This window comes from Pristiophorus japonicus, chromosome 11 (genome assembly GCF_044704955.1).
Source record: "Pristiophorus japonicus isolate sPriJap1 chromosome 11, sPriJap1.hap1, whole genome shotgun sequence".
NCBI classification, from domain to species: Eukaryota; Metazoa; Chordata; class Chondrichthyes; family Pristiophoridae; genus Pristiophorus; species Pristiophorus japonicus.
In genome coordinates this window covers 214166183-214186146 of record NC_091987.1, presented here as the reverse complement: position 1 = coordinate 214186146, position 19964 = coordinate 214166183, and the positions used below count along the sequence as shown (strand labels likewise).

The 19964-nt window shown below is 51.4% G+C and overlaps 2 protein-coding genes across 17 annotated transcripts in view; both read left to right on the top strand.

Moving 5' to 3' along the window:
* The window catches only part of phldb1b (pleckstrin homology-like domain, family B, member 1b), a 475105-nt gene extending 471045 nt beyond the window's left edge, over nt 1–4060 (top strand). For all 16 annotated transcript variants that reach the window (XM_070894525.1, XM_070894517.1, XM_070894521.1 and 13 more), the window contains one exon: nt 1602–4060. In XM_070894525.1, the coding sequence (XP_070750626.1) occupies nt 1602–1742 (141 nt within the window). In that variant the 3' untranslated portion in view covers nt 1743–4060. The remainder of the gene's footprint in view (nt 1–1601) is intronic.
* A 15406-nt stretch (nt 4061–19466) lies between these two features.
* Nucleotides 19467–19964, top strand: part of nlrx1 (NLR family member X1) — a 63457-nt gene continuing 62959 nt past the window's right edge. Inside the window, exon 1 of the mRNA XM_070893169.1 lies at nt 19467–19528. The gene's annotated coding sequence lies outside the window, so the exon portion shown is untranslated. The remainder of the gene's footprint in view (nt 19529–19964) is intronic.

Genomic DNA, 19964 nt, shown 5'->3' with positions numbered 1-19964 from the left:
GCGGAGAGGTTTAAGGAGGACATTTTAGAGAATAGTGCCCGGGCAGCTGAAGGCACGGCCACCAAAGGTGGAGCGATGGAAATCGGGGGATATGCAAGAGGCCAGAATTGGAAGAGCGTAGATGCCTTATTCCCAACGGGTAACAACTAGGAGGGGGATCCCTCCTCAGCTGCCAATTTCACCGCCCAGAATGCCACACGATCGAAGTGAGCCAATGACGGCATGAGTTAGCACACTCCAGACCGATGAGGGAATCGTACGTTAGAGCTGGTCCTGCCTAATGTACGTGGAGTACCCCCATTTCTGTAAAGAAAGGAAGACTTGCATTTCTATAGCGCCTTTCATGGCCTCAGAATGTCCCAAAGCGCTTTACAGCCAATGAAGTACTTTCGGAGTGTAGTCACTGTTGTAATGTGGGAAACGCGGCAGCCAATTTGCGCACTGCAAGCTCCCACAATGTGATAATAACCAGTTCATCTGTTTTTAGTGATTTTGATTGAGGAATTAATAATGGCCCCAGGATACCCAGGGAGAACTCCCCCATCTTCTTCGAAATAGTGAGACCTTCACCTGAGAGAGAAGACGGAGCCTCAGCTTACCGCCTCATCCAAAAGACGGCCCCTCTGACAGTGTAGCACTCCCTCAGTACTGGCCCTCCGACAGTGCGCCGCTCCCTCAGTACTGCCCCTCCGACAGTGCGGCGCTCCCTCAGCACTGCCCCTCCGACAGTGCGGCACTCCCTCAGTACTGCCCCTCCGACAGTGTGGTACTCCCTCAGTACTGCCCCTCCGACAGTGCGGCACTCCCTCAGTACTGCCCCTCCGACAGCGCGGCACTCCCTCAGTACTGTCCCTCCGACAGTGTGGTACTCCCTCAGTACTGCCCCTCCGACAGTGCGGCACTCCCTCAGTACTGTCCCTCCGACAGTGTGGTACTCGCTCAGTACTGCCCCTCCGACAGTATGGTGCTGCCTCAGTACTGCCCCTCCGACAGTGCGGCACTCCCTCAGTACAGCCCCTCCGACAGTGCGGCACTCCCTCAGTACAGCCCCTCCGACAGTGCGGCACTCCCTCAGTACAGCCCCTCCGACAGTGCGGCACTCCCTCAGTACAGCCCCTTCGACAGTGCGGCACTCCCTCAGTACAGCCCCTCCGACAGTGCGGCACTCCCTCAGTACAGCCCCTCCGACAGTGCGGCACTCCCTCAGTACTGCCCCTCTGACAGTGCAGCACTCCCTCAGTACAGCACTGGGGAGTGTCGGCCTAGATTTTGTGCTCCAGTCTTGAACCCACAATTTTTCTGATTCGGAGCCACTGAGCTACGACTAACAGTAAGATGATACTTGTGTGCCAGATTGGGCATTTAATTCTGCCTGTGTGAACTGTTAAAAGAAAGAACTTGCGTTTATATAGCGCTTCACATCCTAGGGCCGCCCCAAAGCGCTCTCCAGCCAATGAAGGCCTTGATGTCAATGTGAGTTAGCATCTTCAAGACAGAAGTGAACTGGAGTGTAGACAGTGTTGCAATGTCGGCGGAAACGGTTCGAGTTTTGTCCATGAGGAAGTGCCCTGTTAATTCTGTCCCTTTCTCTGTCTTTTCAGAGTCCCAACCCAAGCCTCACGTTCTGTGTGAAGACCCACGACCGACTCTACTTCATGGTGGCCCCGACCCCGGAGGCGATGCGGATTTGGATGGACGTGATCGTCACGGGAGCCGAGGGCTACACGCAGTTCATGAGCTGAGGGTCCGGGAGGACCCCTCCCCCCCCCTCATTCCTCGGGGTAGTGTGAGCTGGCACCGTGCCCAGTCCTTTCGTAGAACCGACCTTCTCTGTCCCCACCCCGGAGGCCGCACTGCCCGTCTCGATCGACCGTCTCTCCGTCTCTCTCTCTCTCTCTCTATCTCTCTGCGTGTCTCGCGCTCGCTGTCTGAAACACCGATTGGGGCAGGAATTGAACCTGTTCCGTCTCACCGTGCATAGTCCAAGGAACCGGCGGATTGGTTTATAACGCTTTTGCTGGGGGGGGGCGGGGGGTGAAATTGGCTTCAAAAGAAATATCTTCAACTACAAACAAAACAAAAAAATGGATTGGGCCGTGGCCAAAGACTCCCATCCAGTCCTTGCAGTTTCCAAATGGACAGTGGACGGAGACACAAAACAAACACACACACACACACAAAATAATTGAACTCCCAACTCAAACCGAGAGGCTTTCTTCAGGCACAGAAGGGACCTCTTCGATGGACTTCTCCGGGAAACCATTGACGAGGGCAGAGGTTCGGTGCCGTTGCTGGGTCTGGGCGCGTGCCGCGCCGGACTGTGACTCAATCGTGACTGGGCGGCAAAGCGCCAATCACCAGTGCAAAAAAAACAAGGAGAGGAAGAGCGCGTTCTCTTCGATGTGTGCGCGCGCACCGACTGACCTCCTTCTGTCGGACGGTCATGGCAAAGCAAATTAAATGTCAATACCCAAGTCAGATATCCCAGGCCAAAGCTCCCGGTGTAACAGTGTGGATATCCCGCAGGCTGCCTGTGAATTCCCTCTGAGGGCAGAGCTCGATGATGTGCTCCAGGGTCTGGATTAGGAGCTCCACAGTCACATGATGGGGAGGCTTTAACCTTCCACCGATGGAGAAGGTGGCAGCATCGACCGTGACCGGTTCTGAGGCCGTCGATGGTTGTCCGCAGTTTGCGAGGAAGGTTTTGGCCCTTCAGGTTGTACTGCGGGCTCCTCGGTAAGGAATCCATTCCGTACGTCGCAGTTCTTCCGAGCATCTCGCCGTCGGCCATCGAGGCTGAGGGGAGATCGCTGAAGGGCCTTCTGGATTTGAGACGGGGTTGGTCAAGTCGGCCTGGCTCGGCATGTCTTTGCTGGTGTAGCAGTTGTAATCTGCAGACGGACCACAGCCATACTGCTCACGGCGACACGGGCGGCTGAACGGACTTGATGATGCACCGCGGACGCGGGGAGAGAAATTACAGACGCTCCCTTCACGTGCCTTTTAACTTCTGGTCCAGGGATTCCAAGTGCTCAGTCTATGGACTCGTTTTTGGCATAAACAGCATCTCCTGGGAGTTGAATCAGGGATTGAAATTTGTTTTATTGATTTTTTTGGGGGGGGGGGGGTTTTGTTACTGAATTGCTCAGTTAATCGCTGACTGGCCGCCTCCCAAGCGGCAGAACTTACCTCAACGCTTGGGAGTTATTTTATGGGAGGAGAATGAACATTTTTGTGTTTTTTTTATATATATATATAACTCTTCAGAGTCCCGCGTTATTCTGCCTCCTACACACACCTTGTGCCATAGATCGCTTAACACATTAGTAACCGTACACAACTGTGCTTCATTTTATACCTGTGTTTCCGCCAATATCATACTGTGGCCAAACAAGAGAAGGGAAGAAACTCTGTAATGTTTCTCGAGGACAATTTGTGAAGTGGTTTGAGAGATTTCTTGGCTTGTAGTTCACGTTGGACTCGCTGATTGAAAGCTCCTCAGCGCCATGGTGACCAAGCATCGCGACGGCTTAACTTGCGTCTTATGTTGTCGGTCATTGGGAGGTGTAGCGTCCCCTTTCCCCGAGGCAGGTAACAGCCCCTCTTTGGAGTAAACGGCACATGTCTTCATCGCCTGGTGTCTGCCGGCCAAGCAGCGGGGACAGGGGTCGTGGTGCTAGAGTTGGCCTCTGTGCCCCGGGCCAGGCAGAGCAAGATCCCACATATCCCTCGCCGCACCCCCCACCCTCCCCTTGATCGCCCCCCCCAGTGGATGGAGGGTGTGGGGGGGAAGTCGGGTGAGGGCGTGCGACCTGTCCCTGTGGTTGAATCGTCCACTTCCATTGGTTATTGACACTCACCGGTGAACCATGGAGACGAGGGTCGATCCCTGGGGATGGTGTTCGCCAGGGGGCGTACCTGGGCTGCTGCAAGGGGGCTCAGTGCCCTGGTTATAAGGGGAAGGGAAGGTGTCAGCTGGGGTCCTGTTTCTCATCGCTCGCCAGTGACTCCTGTTGACGTGGGTGCTGACTTTGGATGAATAAATTACATTTATATGTTTTACACCTTGGCTTTTTGTTCCACCCAAAGCTGAGTTTCAAATCGCTTTACCGAGATCTCTCACTCCCAGCCCTGCGTCATTATCCCCTCACACTCTTACCCCCTCCCCATCTGCCTCCACCTCACCCCCTCCGCCCCTAACTCCCCCCTCCTTCCCTACCTCACCCCCCTCCTCCACCTCACCCCCTCCGCCCCTAACTCCCCCCTCCTTCCCTACCTCACCTCCCTCCTCCACCTCACCCCCTCCGCCTCCAACTCCCCCCTCCGCCCCTACTTTACCCCACCTTCCCCACCTCACCCCCCTCCATCCCCACCTCACCCCCTCCGCCCCCAACTCCCCCCTCCGACTCTACTTTACCCCACCTTCCCCACCTCACCCCCCTCCTCCACCTCACCCCCAACTCCCCCCTCCGCCCCTAATTCCCCCCTCCTTCCCTACCTCACCCCTCCTTCCCCACCTCTCCCCCTCCATCCCCACCTCACCCCCCCTCCTCCACCTCACCCCCCCTCCTCCACCTCACCCCCCCTCCTCCACCTCACCCCCCCTCCTCCACCTCACCCCCTCTGCCCCCAACTCCCCCCTCCTTCCCTACCTCATCCCTCCTTCCCCACCTCTCCCCTTCCATCCCCTCCTCTCCCCCTCTATCCCCTCCGCCCCCAACTCCCCCCTCCTTCCCTATCTCACCCCCTCCTTCCCTATCTCACCCCCTCCTCCTCCACCTCACCCTCTCCGCCCCCAACACCCCGCTCCTTCCCCACCTCACCCCCTCCTTCCCCACCTCACCCCCTCCGCCCCCAACTCCCCCCTCCGCCCCTACTTTTCCCTACCTCCCCCCTCCTTCCCTACCTCACCCTTCCTTCCCCACCTCTCCCCCTCCGTCCCCATCTCGCCCTCCTTCCCCACCTCACCTTGCAGTCCGTGTGGTGAAGGCGCTCCCACAGTGCTGTTAGGGAGGGAGTTCCAGGTTTTTGACCCAGCGACGATGAAGGAACGGCCGATATATTTCCAAGTCAGGATGGAGCATGACTCGGAGGGGGACCTGGAGGTGGTGGGAGGGATATATCCAACAGTCGGTACACGGAGCAACACGCTCACCCACACGCCAACTACACGCCAACTACACGTGTATATGTAGAAACAGTGCAATGAGATTTGGAGCTTTTCATCAGCCTTCTGTTGGGTATCAGGAGTTTATGGGCGAGTGACTTCATTCTAAAGGTGCATTACCATGGTTACCGGTTGAACCCTCACAGGAGGGTTTAACCCTTGATTGCCCGCCTTAAAGCAGCATTCTGTCACCGTTATGACATTTTCTTAATTTTAAAAACAAAATGTAGTTCAGGACCTCCACCTCTGAGTGGGGAATCTTCTATGAGTATTTATTTAATTTTCATTAAGCAGAGCCGGGAAGGACTGCTGTGGTATGAGGTTTCAGCAGCCTGCGATGTGGTTCAGATACCAGCACAGGCACGATAGGCCGAATGGCCTCCTGTGCTGTATCATTCTGTGATTGGATACAGAATGGAAAGGCCAATCAGATGGTCCTCTATCCAGCTCTACGCCTGTAGTGACACTGTTAGATATCAATCAGCCATTGGCTATCTCTGGGCCGCTACACTCGACAATCTCCACAAGGTGAACATCATGGGTCTTACATTTTTGATGAAACAGTGATGTCGCCAGGTTTACCATGGGAGGGATGCCCTTTGACCTAGTGCCAGTGGTGTGAAGTGCCTCTGGTTCTGGGTCTGTTGCTTGTGGTGGGGATAACTTGACTGGCTGTCCATTCATCCATTAAACTAGTCCCAGCACCACAAGTGACAGACCTGTGCCCACCAGTACTGTACCCCAGTGTTATACACTGACAGACCTATACCCACCAGTACTGTACCCCAGTGTTACACACTGACAGACCTGTCCCCACCAGTACTGTACCCAGTGTTATACAGTGACAGACCTGTGCCCACCAGTACTGTACCCCAGTGTTATACACTGACAGACCTATACCCACCAGTACTGTACCCCAGTGTTATACAGTGACAGACCTGTACCCACCAGTACTGTACCCCAATGTAATATAGTGACAGACCCGTACCCACCAGTACTGTACCCTAGTATTATACAGTGACAGACCTGTACCCACCAGTACTGTACCCCAGTGTTATAGTGACAGACCTGTACCCACCAGTACTGTACCCCAGTGTTATACAGTGACAGACCTGTACCCACCAGTACTGTACCCCAATGTTATACAGTGACAGACCTGTCCCCACCAGTACTGTACCCCAATGTTATACAGTGACAGACCTGTACCCACCAGTACTGTACCCCAATGTTATACAGTGACAGACCTGTCCCCACCAGTACTGTACCCCAATGTTATACAGTGGCAGACCTGTACCCACCAATACTGCACCCCAATGTTATACAGTGACAGACCTGTACCCCAGTGTAGCACAGCCTAAATGACTGTCTTGAGACATAGCCCAAGTTTGCAGGAGAAAGCCTGTGACTTTTCTGGACATTTTTCACAGTGGACACAGTCTGAAAATCTCTTGCACCCACTGTTGGAAATTTGTGTAATTTTAAAGGTGCCTTGTAATTGCGTACTCTGACGGGAAGAGAAATGACGACTGATTAACGGGAGGCCGAGTCTGCTACACTGCCAACAGAGAAAGTTCAATGCTCAGCGTCCTGACGCATGTCTTCAGTTTCAGACTGGGAGAGCAACAGTTGTAAAGGAATATATAAATTTCAAACCCTGATCTCTATAGTTTCTTTTTTAAACATAAACAAAAGAGTTATTTACATGAACGTGTGTTGGATTTTTCAGGCCAAAGCCTCTTTGTGAAATCAGGAAAAATGAATTTGGAGGAAGTAGGCGAGTGATATTTAAAGTCCCATTACCATGGGACCACAAGTCATATTGTATTTCATCTAGTGTCTTACTAGTTGGTTAAATAATGATCATCGTGGGTCTAAGTGACTTAAAGTTCGTACTTTTATATGATATATAAATGTGAAACAGATACTAAACAATCATTACTATTCATACATGTAACACATTGTAAATTTACATCATAAAACCATATCCGGCAATACCTTTTATATATTAAAGCCTTAAATGGCTGCTGTAAAATCTGATGTACAATTTGTGTTTGCTCGATGCTATGCTGATTCCCAATTTTGAATTCTACGCCAAGTGTTGGGCCTGGATACCATAAACGTCCATTACCGATACGAGTTACACAAGTTCTTGAAATGAGTTGGGAGAGGGGTGAATGAGAATCACGTAACAACAACAACTTGTGTTTATATAACGCCAAGGCGCTTCACAGGACAATCGTAAGATTAAAGAAAGAGTCGACACTGAGCCACACAAGGAGAAATTAGCGCAGGTGACCAAAAGCTTGGTCAAAGAGGTCGGTTTTAAGGAGCATCTTGAAGAAGGAGAAAGAGGTAGAGAGGTTTAGGGAGGGAGTCCTAGAGCTTGGGGCCTGGGCAACAGAAGGCACGACCACCAATGGTTGAGCGATTATAATCAGGGCTGCTCAAGAGGCCAGAATTAGAGGAACGCAGACATTTGGGGGGGGGGGGGGGCTGGAGGATATTAGAGATAACCTCCCGACTGAGCTAAACATAGAAAATAGGTGCAGGAGTAGGCCATTCGGCACTTCGAGCCTGCATCGCCATTCAATGAGTTCATGGCTGAACATGCAACTTCAGTACCCCATTCCTGCTTTCTCGCCATACCCCTTGATCCCCCTAGTAGTAAGGACCTCATCTAACTCCTTTTTGAATATATTTAATGAATTGGCCTCAACAACTTTCTGTGGTAGAGAATTCCACAGGTTCACCACTCTCTGGGTGAAGAAATTCCTCCTCATCTCGGTCCTAAATGGCTTACCCCTTATCCTTAGACTGTGACCCCTGGTTCTGGACTTCCCCAACATTGGGAACATTCTTCCTGCATCTAACCTGTCCAATCCCATCAGAATTTTAAACGTTTCTATGAGATCCCCTCTCATTCTTCTGAACTCCAGTGAATACAAGCCCAGTTGATCCAGTCTTTCTCGATATGTCAGTCCCGCCATCCCGGGAATCAGTCTGGTGAACCTTCGTTGCACTCCTTCAATAGCAAGAATGTCCTTCAAGTTAGGAGACCAAAACTGCACACAATACTCCAGGTGTGGCCTCACCAAGGCACTGTACAACTGTAGTAACACATCCCTGCCCCTGTACTCAAATCACCTCGCTATGAAGGCCAACATGCCATTAACTGCCTGCTGTACCTGCATGCCAACCTTTAATGACTGATGTACCATGACACCCAGGTCTCGTTGCACCTCCCCTTTTCCTAATCTGTCACCATTCAGATAATAGTCTGTCTCTCTGTTTTTACCACCAAAGTGGATAACCTCACATTTATCCACATTATACTTCATCTGCCATGCATTTGCCCACTCACCTAACCTATCCAAGTCACTCTGCAGCCTCATAGCATCCTCCTCGCAGCTCACACTGCCACCCAACTTAGTGTCATCAGCAAATTTGGAGATACTACATTTAATCCCCTCGTCTAAATCATTAATGTACAGTGTAAACAGCTGGGGCCCCAGCACAGAACCTTACGGTACCCCACTAGTCACTGCCTGCCATTCTGAAAAGTCCCCATTTACTCCTACTCTTTGCTTCCTGTCTGCCAACCAGTTCTCAATCCACGTCAGCACACTAACCCAAATCCCATGTGCTTTAACTTTGCACATTATTCTCTTGTGTGGGACCTTGTCGAAAGCCTTCTGAAAGTCCAAATACACCACATCAACTGATTCTCCCTTGTCCACTCTACTGGAAACATCCTCAAAAAATTCCAGAAGATTTGTCAAGCATGATTTCCCTTTCACAAATCCATGCTGACTTGGACCTATCATGTCACCTCTTTCCAAATGCGCTGCTATGACATCCTTAATAATTGATTCCATCATTTTACCCACTACCGATGTCAGGCTGACCGGTCTATAATTCACTTCATGATCTTCCAATGACGTGCAGGAGTATCAGGAGTGATATCTCGTGAGGGTCCTCGGTGAGGTGCTTTTTATTGCAGTCAGGTCGATGTGATTGCAAGTGAAGAGTTATAATCGCTCTCCCGAGTAGCCATGAGAAATCTATCGAGCCCACCTGTAATGTATTTGCTTAATGCTCAAGTTCTTTGCTTGAGAATTCATAGCAACACATTGCTATTAAGAACTAGTTGCTTTATTAGCAAAGGTTTAACAATCGCACTACACATTATCGGTTCATCCACCAGGCTCACAACCACCTGCCTCATCGTGGATCCCCCAAACCCAAATGGCTGGGGTTTTATTGAGTCTTGTGAACATCACGTGACTGGCTAAGCCACTCCCAACTCAACAGCTCTACCAACCTGTGAGCATAGTCACAGGTGCATACATTATTTGGGCTCGAAATTCGTCTCGGGTGGTGGGGCTAAACGGCCGGAATGGGAGTGCCCACCCGCTATACTCAGCTCTTGATGTTCAGATCCACTGTCTGTAAATGGACTGAATATCAGCGCAGCCTATAACGGGCAGGCGATCTGATACAGCCCATTTCACGCCACCGCCCGAGACGAATTTCTGGGCCATGGTGTGTTCAGTTTTTCAATTTTCAACCACTGGGGGGGGGGTGGGGGCTGGGGTTTGAGGAGCAAGGAATGACATTTATTCATTATCCAGTGGCTCCTTGCTTCAGATTTTACAGCGACAGTGGAAAAGTCGCAAGACGGAGAAAATGGCGCCGTTACTTGCCGCCGGTAGCCCTGTCGCGTTTTGAACGCGCCGTGTTTGCTGCCGGAGGCAAAGCAAGGCGTGTGAAATGTGCGGCTCATTCTTGGCCCAGGACCCTCAGAGATGGTCGGTTCAAGGCTTGCAATCAATCAATCCGGACTTCAGACAGAGCAATCCACTCTCAATGCCGTGCTCGAATCTCGTACCCTCAATACCGTTAAACTTTTTTTTTTCCTTTTGTACATCAAGTAAATCAAATTTGTACTTCACCGAGAACCAATGTTGATCCCCTCTGGGAGAGAGTATGGAGCTGTGGCAAACTGCATGTCGAGCTGGAGACTTGTCCGATGTAATTTGCTCCCGATGGTAATCGGATTGGAAAGGCATGGCTCAGGTTGATCAGCTGAATGGGTCTGAGTGCAAAACACTTTCTCGTTACATCACAACAGAGATAGTTAGAAAATAGGAGCAGTATTTGGCCCTTTGAGCCTCCACCGCCATTCAATATGATCATGGCTGATCCTCTATCTCAACACCATATTCCCGCTTTCTCCCCATACCCCTTGATGCCTTTTGTATCTAGAAATCTATCTATCTTCTTAAATATATTCAGTGACTTGGCCTCCACAGCCTTCTGTGGTCGAGAATTCCACAGGTTCACCACCCTCCGAGTGAAAACATTTCTCCTCATCTCGATCCTAAATTTCCTACACCATATCCTGAGACTGTGACCCCTTGTTCTAGACTTCCCAACCCCGGGGAAACATCCTCCCCGCATCCAGTCTGTCCAACCCCGTCAGAATTTTTAACGTTTCAATGAGATTCCCCTCTCATTCTTCTAAACTCGAGTGAATACAGGCCCTGTCGACCCAATCTCTCCTCATATGACAGTCCTGCCATCCCAGGAATCAGAATCAGTCTGGTGAACCTTCGCTGCACTTCCTGTTCTCTTTCCAACGTCGTGTGGTGGAAGAGAACATTGTTTGTCGAGCACTTTTTCCCGAAGAGGTCGCCCATTTAGTAGCGAACTCAAGACAGACATCGATAGAGTTTTAGACTTTAGGGGAATAAAGGGATATGGGGATCGGGCGGGAAAGTGGAGTTGAGGTCGAAGATCAGCCATGATCTTATTGACTGGCAGAGTAGGCTTACATCAGATATACGGCACAGAAACAGGCCATTCGGCCCAACCAGTCCATGCCGGCGTCCATTCGAGCCTCCTCCTGTCTTTCCCCATCTAAATCTATCAGCATATCCCTCTATTCCCTGCTCCCCCATATACTTGTCCAGCCTCCCCTTAAATGCATCGATACTATTCGCTTCAACCACTCCCTGTGGCAGCGAGTTCCACATTCTCACCGCTCTCTGGGGAAAGAAGTTTCTCCTGAATTCCCGATTAAATTTCTTGGTGACTATCTTATATTGATGGCCTCAAGTTGAGCTCTTCCCCACAAGTGGAAACATTCTCTCTGTATCCACGCTATCAAAACCTTTCATAATCTTAAAGGCCTCTATTAGGTCACTCCTCGGCCTTCTGTTTTGAAAAGAAAAGAGACCCAGCCTGTTCATCCTTTCCTGATATGTACACCCTCGTATTTCTGCAGACTTGAGGGGCCGTATGACCTACGGCTGCTCCTAATTCCTATGTTATGCAACGAGCTCCCAGAAGCCTTCCACAAGTGTGAAAGTCCACCCCTGCTTTAAATAGAATATTAACTGGTTTCTTCCCCTTTTAACAACAGCAGTTGGAATTTATATAGCGCCTCTAATAGAGTAAAATGTCCCAAGGCGTTTCACAGGAGCATTATCAAACAGAATTCGACACCGAACCTCATGAGATATTGGGACAGTGGGCTTTAAAGGAAGAGAGCAAGATGGAAAGGTTTAGGGAGGGAATTCCAGAGCTTGGGGCCCAGGCAGCTAAAGGCACGGCCGCCAATGGTGGAGCGATGGAAATTGGGGGATGCTCAAGAGGGCAGAATTGGAGGAGCCCAGAGATCTCGAGAGGGTTGTGGGGCTGGAGGAGGTTACCCAGATAGGGGAGGGCAAGGCCATGGCGTGCTCAGTGTTGGACAGAACCATTTTGCCAGTAATTTGCTTGGAATTTCGTTCAGTGAATTTGGTAAAAGGAGTCATTTTGCTCAGATATCACCCGCTGCCCTTTCCTCTGCTGGTGCGCGTAGCCTTGATCCATCTCACCCAACTCCTCCACCATTCAAAGCTCTCCAATTGGCTGCCTCTTCCAATGACACGTTCAGCCACCTCCCCTCCCACTCCCTACTCAATATTCATCAACACCCATAAAGTGCCTTGAAAGGTTCATTAGACTATAGAAAGAAGCAACTTGCATTTATAAAGTGCCTTGCACAACCTCAGGATGCCATAAATCGCGTTACAACCAATAAAGTACTTTTGGAGTGTAGTCACTGTTGTAATGTGGGAAATGCGTCAGCCAATTTGCGCACAGCAAGCTCCCACAAACAACTATGTGATAATGATTAATAATCGGTTTTAGTGATGTTGGTTGAGGGATAAATATTGGCCCCGGGACATTGGGGATAACTCCCCTGCTCTTCTTCAAAATAGTGTTGTTGTATTTTTTACGTTCACCTGAGAGGGCAGGTGGGGCCTCGGTTTAACGTCTCATCTGAAAGACAGCACCTCCAACTGCCCCTCCAACAGTTCGGCGCTCCCTCAGTACTGCTTCTCCGACAATGCGGCACTCCCTCAGTACTGCCCCTCCAACAGTGCAGCCCTCCCTCAGTACTGCCCCTCCTACAGTGCGGCGCTCCCTCAGTACTGCCCCTCCGACAGTGCGGCGCTCCCTCAGTACTGCCCCTCCGACAGTGCGGCGCTCCCTCAGTACTGCCCTTCCGACAGTGCAGCACTCCCTCAGTACTGCCCCTCCGACTGTGCAGCGCTCCCTCAGTACTGCCCCTCCGACAGTGCAGCGCTCCCTCAGTACTGCCCCTCCGACAGTGCGGTGCTCCTTCAGTACTGACCCTCTGACAGTGCAGCGTTCCCTCATGCTCCACCCTTTGTCTATGATTGGTCCCCTTGGAGGATAAGCCACACCCTGAAGTTTCACAGGAATGTGTAACTGGAACCGCCCAGGCCAAGGTCTCACTGACTTTGCAAATTGTAACTCGACCCACTGTGACTTCCTGAAGTGACAGAGGACAGAGCTCCCCAGAAGACAGCAAGGGCGAGCCAAAGGGCCTTGCCCCAGTCCGTGCATCCCTCTCCGCCCTCCCCCCGCCCACCCACCATCGATGGGCATTGTGTACGGATTGTTAACAGGTTTATTGGGTATGAAGTGAATAGTGACAGTGTCATGACTTCTGGATATCATCCACTCCAACGATGTTCCTTGTAGTGGGTTGTAAGAACATGATCCATCTTCCCTGAGTTCCCTCTCTCCCCTCCGATCTCCCTCCCCACCCCCACCCGTTTCTATCCCCACACCCAGTCTCTCTCTCCCAGTCTCTCTCATTCTCCCCCCAGCCTCTCTCTCTCTCTCTCCCCCATCTCTCTCACTCTTCCCCCCCCCCCCCGTCTCTCCCACTCTCCCCCGCCTCTCTCTCACTCTTCCCCCAGACTCTCCCAGTCTTTCTCATTCCCCCCCTCCCCAGCGCCTCTCTCCCCAGACTCACTCTCCCCCGTCTCTCTCTCACTCCCCCCAGTCACTTTCCCCCCAGCCACACTCTTCCCCCCCACCCCCCAGCCTCTCTCACTCTCCCCCCCGCCTCACTCTCCCCCCAATCTCTCTTCCTCTCCACCCAAATTCTCTCTCTCTCTCTCCACCCAGCCTCTCTCTCCCCCCGTCTCTCTCTCTCTCTCATTCTCTCCCCAATCTATCTCTCTCACCCCCCCAGCCTCTCTCACTCTCCCCCCCCAACCTCTCTCACTCTTCCCTCCCCCCCCCCCTAGCCTCTCTCTCTTCCCAGCCTCTGCCCCCAGCCTCTCCCCCCAGCCTCTCTCACCCCTCAGCCTCTCTCACTCTCCCCCCGAGCCTCACTCTCCCCCCAGTCTCTCCCTCCCTCTCGGGCCCCCGCCACTTCTCTGCTCGCCGACCGCGGGCCCTCTCCCCCGCCCCACTGAGAGGGGGGAGAGGTGGGGGAGGGGGGGGAAAGAGAGTCGGGGCCTGTGGAGTCTCGGGTCTCAGGTCCTGCTTCTCGGCACCACGTAGAGGGAATGATTCGGGGGCGAGGGGGGTGTGGGGGGAGGGGGATCTTGGCAGGCACATGTGCAGTACAAATAGTCACATTGTTTATATAGCACCTTTCATGATCACCAGATTCCCCAAACGCTTTGCATCCAATGAAGTACCTTTGAAGTGTGGTCGCTGTTGTAATCACAGAACGGTTACAGCACAGAAGGAGGCCATTCGGCCCATCGAGCCCATGCTGGCTCTCTACAAGAGCACTTCAGCCAGGCCCACTCCCCCGCCCTTACCCCGTGGCCCTGCACCTTTATTTCCTTCAGGTACTTCTCTAATTCCCTTTTGAAAGCCACGATTGAGTCTGCCTCCAGCAACCTCTCAGGCAGCGCATTCCAGATCCTAACCTGGGCAAAGTCTTTTTCTCATTTTTCAGATGAGACGTTAAACCGAGGCCCCGTCTGCCCTCTCAGTTGGATGTAAAAGATCCCATGGCACGATTTCGAAGAAGAGCAGGGGAGTTCTCCCTGGGGTCCTGGGGCCAATATTTATCGCTCAATCAACATCACTAAAACAGATGATCAGGTCATTATTACATTGCTGTGTGTGGGAGCTTGCTGTGCGCAAGTTGGCTGCCACGTTTCCCACATTACAACAGTGACTACGCTCCAAATGTACTTCATTGGCTGTAAAGCGCTTTGAGACGTCCGGTGGTCATGAAAGGCGCTATATAAATGCAAGTCTTTCTTACTTTTCTCAAGTCGCCTTTGGTTCTTCTGCCAATCACGTTAAATCTGTGTCCTCTGCTTCTCGACCCTTCTGCCAATGGGAACAGTTTCTGTCTACTCTGTCTGGACCTCGCATGATTTTGGGTAGGCTATGCCTGATTCGCCCAACCTGGGGAGACTCCCATATCAGCGCCAGTGTGCTGTTTATCCAGCTTCCACACCAGCCATTAGTTGGCTTCTCTGAATGACGATTCACTGAGCACCAACACTGCACTGACAGACAATGATCATCATCATCACAGGCAGTCCCTCTAAATCGAGGAAGACTTGCTTCCACTCGAAAAGTGACTTCTCAGGTGACTGAACAGCCCAGTACAAGTGCGGTCAGTGCTTCGATGCTGGGGATGTCGGCCTGATCGAGAACACGGACGTTGGTGCGTCTGTCCTCCCGGGGGATTTGTAGGATCTTGCGGAGGCATTGCTGGTGGTATTTCTCCAGCGACTTCAGATGTCTACTGTACATGGTCCACGTCTCTGAGCCGTACAGGAGTGCGGGTATCACTACAGCCCTGTAGACCATAAGACAAGCAATGAACTCCTTGTGCATGAATCCCAAAAAGTTAGTTTGCAGGTGCAGCAGGTAATCAGGAAGGCGAATGGAATGTTGGCCTTCATTGCGAGAGGGATGGAGTACAAAAGCAGGAAGGTCCTGCTCCAACTGTATAGGGTATTGGTAGGCCGTACCTGGAGTACTGCGTGCAGTTTTGGTCACCTTACTTAAGGAAGGATATACTAGCTTTGGAGGGGGTACAGAGACGATTCACTAGACTGATGAGGGGGTTACCTTATGATGATAGATTGAGTAGACTGGGTCTTTACTCGTTGGAGTTCAGAAGGATGAGGGGGGATCTTATAGAAACATTTAAAATAATGAAAGGGATCGACAAGATAGAGGCAGAGAGGTTGTTTCCACTGGTAGGGGAGACTAGAACTAGGGGACACAGCCTCAAAATACGGGGGAGCCCATTTAAAATCGAGTTGAGAAGGAATTTCTTCTCCCAGAGGGTTGTGAATCTGTGGAATTCACTGCCCAGGGAAGCAGTTGAGGCTAGCTCATTGAATATATTCAAATCACAGATAGATAGATTTTTAACCAATAAGGGAATTAAGGGTTACGGGGAGCGGGCGGGTAAGTGGAGCTGAGTCCACGGCCAGATCAGCCATGATCTTGTTGAATGGCGGAGCAGGCTCGAGGGGCTAGATGGCCTACTCCTGTTCCTAATTCTTATGTTCTTATGATAGGCGACCCACCAACACTTTCACAAGGCCCACATCCCGGGGGTCAATTAAAAAGCAACACACAGCACCCAGAATAAAACCAGCCCCAACTGGCTGAGATTGCAAATCAGTCCCAATCATTGCCTCGTTGAGTGATTTTGTCAGCACCCATAATCCCACAAATTCTGGCAGACATCACTCGATCAGGAGCAGAGAACCAGTTTGGTGTTCAGAGGGACCTGGGTGTCCTTGTACACAGATCACTGAAAGTTAACAGGCAAGCAATTAAGAAAGCAAATGGTATGGTGGCCTTTATTACAAGAGGGTTTGAGTGTAAGAGTAAATATGTCTTACTGCAATTATATAGGGCCTTGGTGAGTATTGTGCACAGTTTTGGTCTCCTTATCCAAGGAAGGATATACTTGCTATAGAGGGAGTGCAACGAAGGTTCACCAGACTGATTCCTGGGATCGGGGGATTATCCTATGAGGAGAGATTGAGTAGACTAGGCCTATATTCTCCAGAGTTTAGAAGAATGAGAGGTGATCTCATTGAAACGTACACAATTCTTACAGTGCTTGACAGGATAGACGCAGGGAGAATGTTTCCCCCTGGCTGGGGAGTCTAGAACCAGCGGGTCACAGTCTCAGGATAAGGGGTCGGCCATTTAGGACTAAGATGAGGAGAAACTTCTTCACTCAGAGGGTGGTGAATCTTTGGAATTCTCTGCCCCAGAGGGCTGTGGAGGCTCAGTCATTGAGTATATTCAAGACAGAAATTGATAGATTTTTGGACTCGAGGGGAATCAAGGGATATGGGGATAGTGCAGGTAAGTGGAGTTGAGGTAGAAGATCAGCCATGTTCTCATTGAATGGTGGAGCAGACTCGAGGGGCTGAATGACCTACTCCTGCTCCTAATTCTTATGGTCTTATGACCCTGGCTGACTTTCCTTCCCTAGCCAATCATCGCACGCCTAATTACTGCTCCCATTGAGGTCAGATGTGTACAGGTGAGGGATTGAACCCAGAACCTTCTGTCAGTATAGCTGAGTTCCCAATAATGTGGTTCATTACTCTTTGAGCCATCGAGGCATGTGCTTTTCTGATACCAACTGGGTTGTCTACATCGGAACAGGAGGAGGCCATTCAGCCCGTCGAGCCTGTTCCACCATTCAATTAGATCATGGCTGATCTGTATCTTAACTCCATCTACCTGCCTTGACTCCGTGACCCTGAATACCCTTACCCAACAAAATTCTACCAATCTCAGTTTTACATTTTCAATTGACTCCCCCCGGCCTCAACAGCTTTTTGGGGGAGAGAGTTCCAGATTCCTACTGCCCTTTGGGTGAAGAAGTGTTTCCTGACATCACCCCTGAACAGCCTGGCTCTAATTTGAAGGTTCTGCCACTTGTTCTGGAATCGCCCCCACCAGCAGAGGGAATAGTTTCTCGCTACCTACCCTATCGACTCCTTTTAATCATCTTAAACACCTCGATTAAACACCCTTTAATCTTCTTAACTCGAGGGAACACAAACCCAGCCTGTACGACCTGTTCTCGGAATTTAACCCGGTATGATTCAGTGAATCTGCGTTGCTCCCCCTCCGAGACCGATATATCCTTCAAGAGGGGGGGGGTGCCCACAGCTGAACGCAGTGACTCCAGACGGAGTCTGATCAGGGATTCACGCAACTGCTAACCACACACTGTGAAAAGGAGAGAAAGATATTGAAACAATATTACCGCAGCAACCCCCGATTGAGTTTGGAATGACCCATAATTTCCCACCTTGAGCAGCTGAGCGCACGGAAGCGGTGTGAACTCCCCAGTTTGTTTTTGAGCCCTGGCAGTTTGGGTTTTTCACCACGTCGAATTTACAGCACAGACACGGGCCATTCGGCCCAACCGTGGCTCAGTGGGCAGCACTCTCGCCTCTGAGTCAGAAGGTCGTGGGATCAAGCCCCACTCCAGAAACTTGAGCACAAAATCTAGGCTGACACTCCAGTGCAGTACTGAGGGAGTGCCGCACTGTCGGAGGGGCAGTACTGAGGGAGTGCCGCACTGTCGGAGGGGCAGTAATGAGGGAGTGCCGCACTGTCGGAGGGGCAGTGCTGAGGGAGTGCCGCACTGTCGGAGAGGCAGTGCTGAGGGAGCGCCGCACTGTCGGAGGGGCAGTACTGAGGGAGCGCCGCGCTGTCGGAGGGGCAGTGCTGAGGGAGTGCCGCACTGTCGGAGGGGCAGTGCTGAGGGAGCGCCGCACTGTCGGAGGGGCAGTGCTGAGGGAGAGCCGCACTGTCGGAGGGGCAGTACTGAGGGAGCGCCGCACTGTCGGAGGGGCAGTACTGAGGGAGCGCCGCACTGTCGGAGGGGCAGTACTGAGGGAGCGCCGCACTGTCGGAGGGGCAGTACTGAGGGAGCACCGCACTGTCGGAGGGACAGTACTGAGGGAGCGCTGCACTGTTGGAGGGACAGTGCTGAGGGAGCGCCGCACTGTCGGAGGGACAGTACTGAGGGAGCGCTGCACTGTCGGTGGGGCAGTACTGAGGGAGCGCTATACTGTCGGAGGGGCAGTACTGAGGGAGCGCCGCACTGTCAGAAGCACAGTACTGAGGGAGTGCTGCACTATCGGAGGGGCAGTACTGAGGGAGTGCTGCACTGTCGGAAGGGCAGTGCTGAGGGAGCGCTGCACCGCCGGAGGGACCATATTTCGGATGAGTTGTTAAATCGAGGCCCTGTCTGCCCGCTCAGGTAAATGTTAAAGATCCCACGACACTATTTCGAACAAGAGCAGGGGGAGTTATCCCCGGTGTAATGGGGCCAATATTTATCCCTCAATCAACATCACTAAAACAGATTATCTGGTCATTATCACATTGCTGTTTCTGGGAGCTTGCTGTGCATAAATTGCCTGCTGCATTTCCCACATTACAACAGTGACCACACTTTAAAAGTACTTCATTTAAAGCGCTTTGAGACATCCGTGAAAGGCGTTATATCAGTACAAGTCTTTTTTTTATTTAACAGCCTTTTGGGATGCGGTAGTTTGCCTCTAGCCCAGCAGATGGAGCATCTGAGCCAAACACTTTCAAACAAGTGCCCCCTTGTTTTTTGTTTTTTTTTGAGGGCACTAAAAACACAAATTATACAAGTGCCCCCTGAGCCAATAAAGGCCATTCCACGTCAGCTGCAATCCTTTAATTCCCTTCAGGAGCGAGCTGGCCTGTCAGCCCTCCGAAATGTCCAAAGGGTCCGTGCTGCCACTTGCTTGTAGAAACTGTCTGGAAGACATTCCCCTGAATGTTGATGCAAGAAGCAGACCAGCAGCAGACAGCGCTCGCGATGAAATCTCTCTCTGGGACTTGCGAATAGAAGCTGCAAGTAAAAAGTCTTTAAATCTTTGCATCCGAGCTTCTGCGTGAATCTTGCGCACAGCCTTCACCGATCAGTGCCAGAAAATCTCACACAAGATGTTTCTACGTGAACCAGAAACACCAATCCTTAAAGGTGGCAGGGTAAGTTGATACGGTCGTTAAGAAAACGTGTGGGTCACTCGGGTTTATAAGTGAAGGCATAGAATATAAAAGCCTAGAGATGGTGCTTGAACGTTATAAATCAGGCCTCAGCTGCAGTTTTCGCGACAATTCTGGGCACCACACTTTAGGAAACATGTAAAGGCCTTAGAGAGGGTACAGAGGAGGTTTACCAGGAGGTTACGAGGGATGAGGGTCTTCAGTTATGAGGGGAGGTTGGAAAAGTTCGGGCTGTTCTCCTTGGAGCCGACACGCTTAAGAGATGACCTAATCGAGGTTTCCAAGGTGATAAGTGGTTCTGATAGAATGGACAGAGAAAAACTTCTGTACAATCCTTAAGATGCAAAAGAATGAACTTGCATTTATATAGCGCCTCTCACATCCTCAGGTTGTCCCAAGGCGCCTCACAGCCAATGAT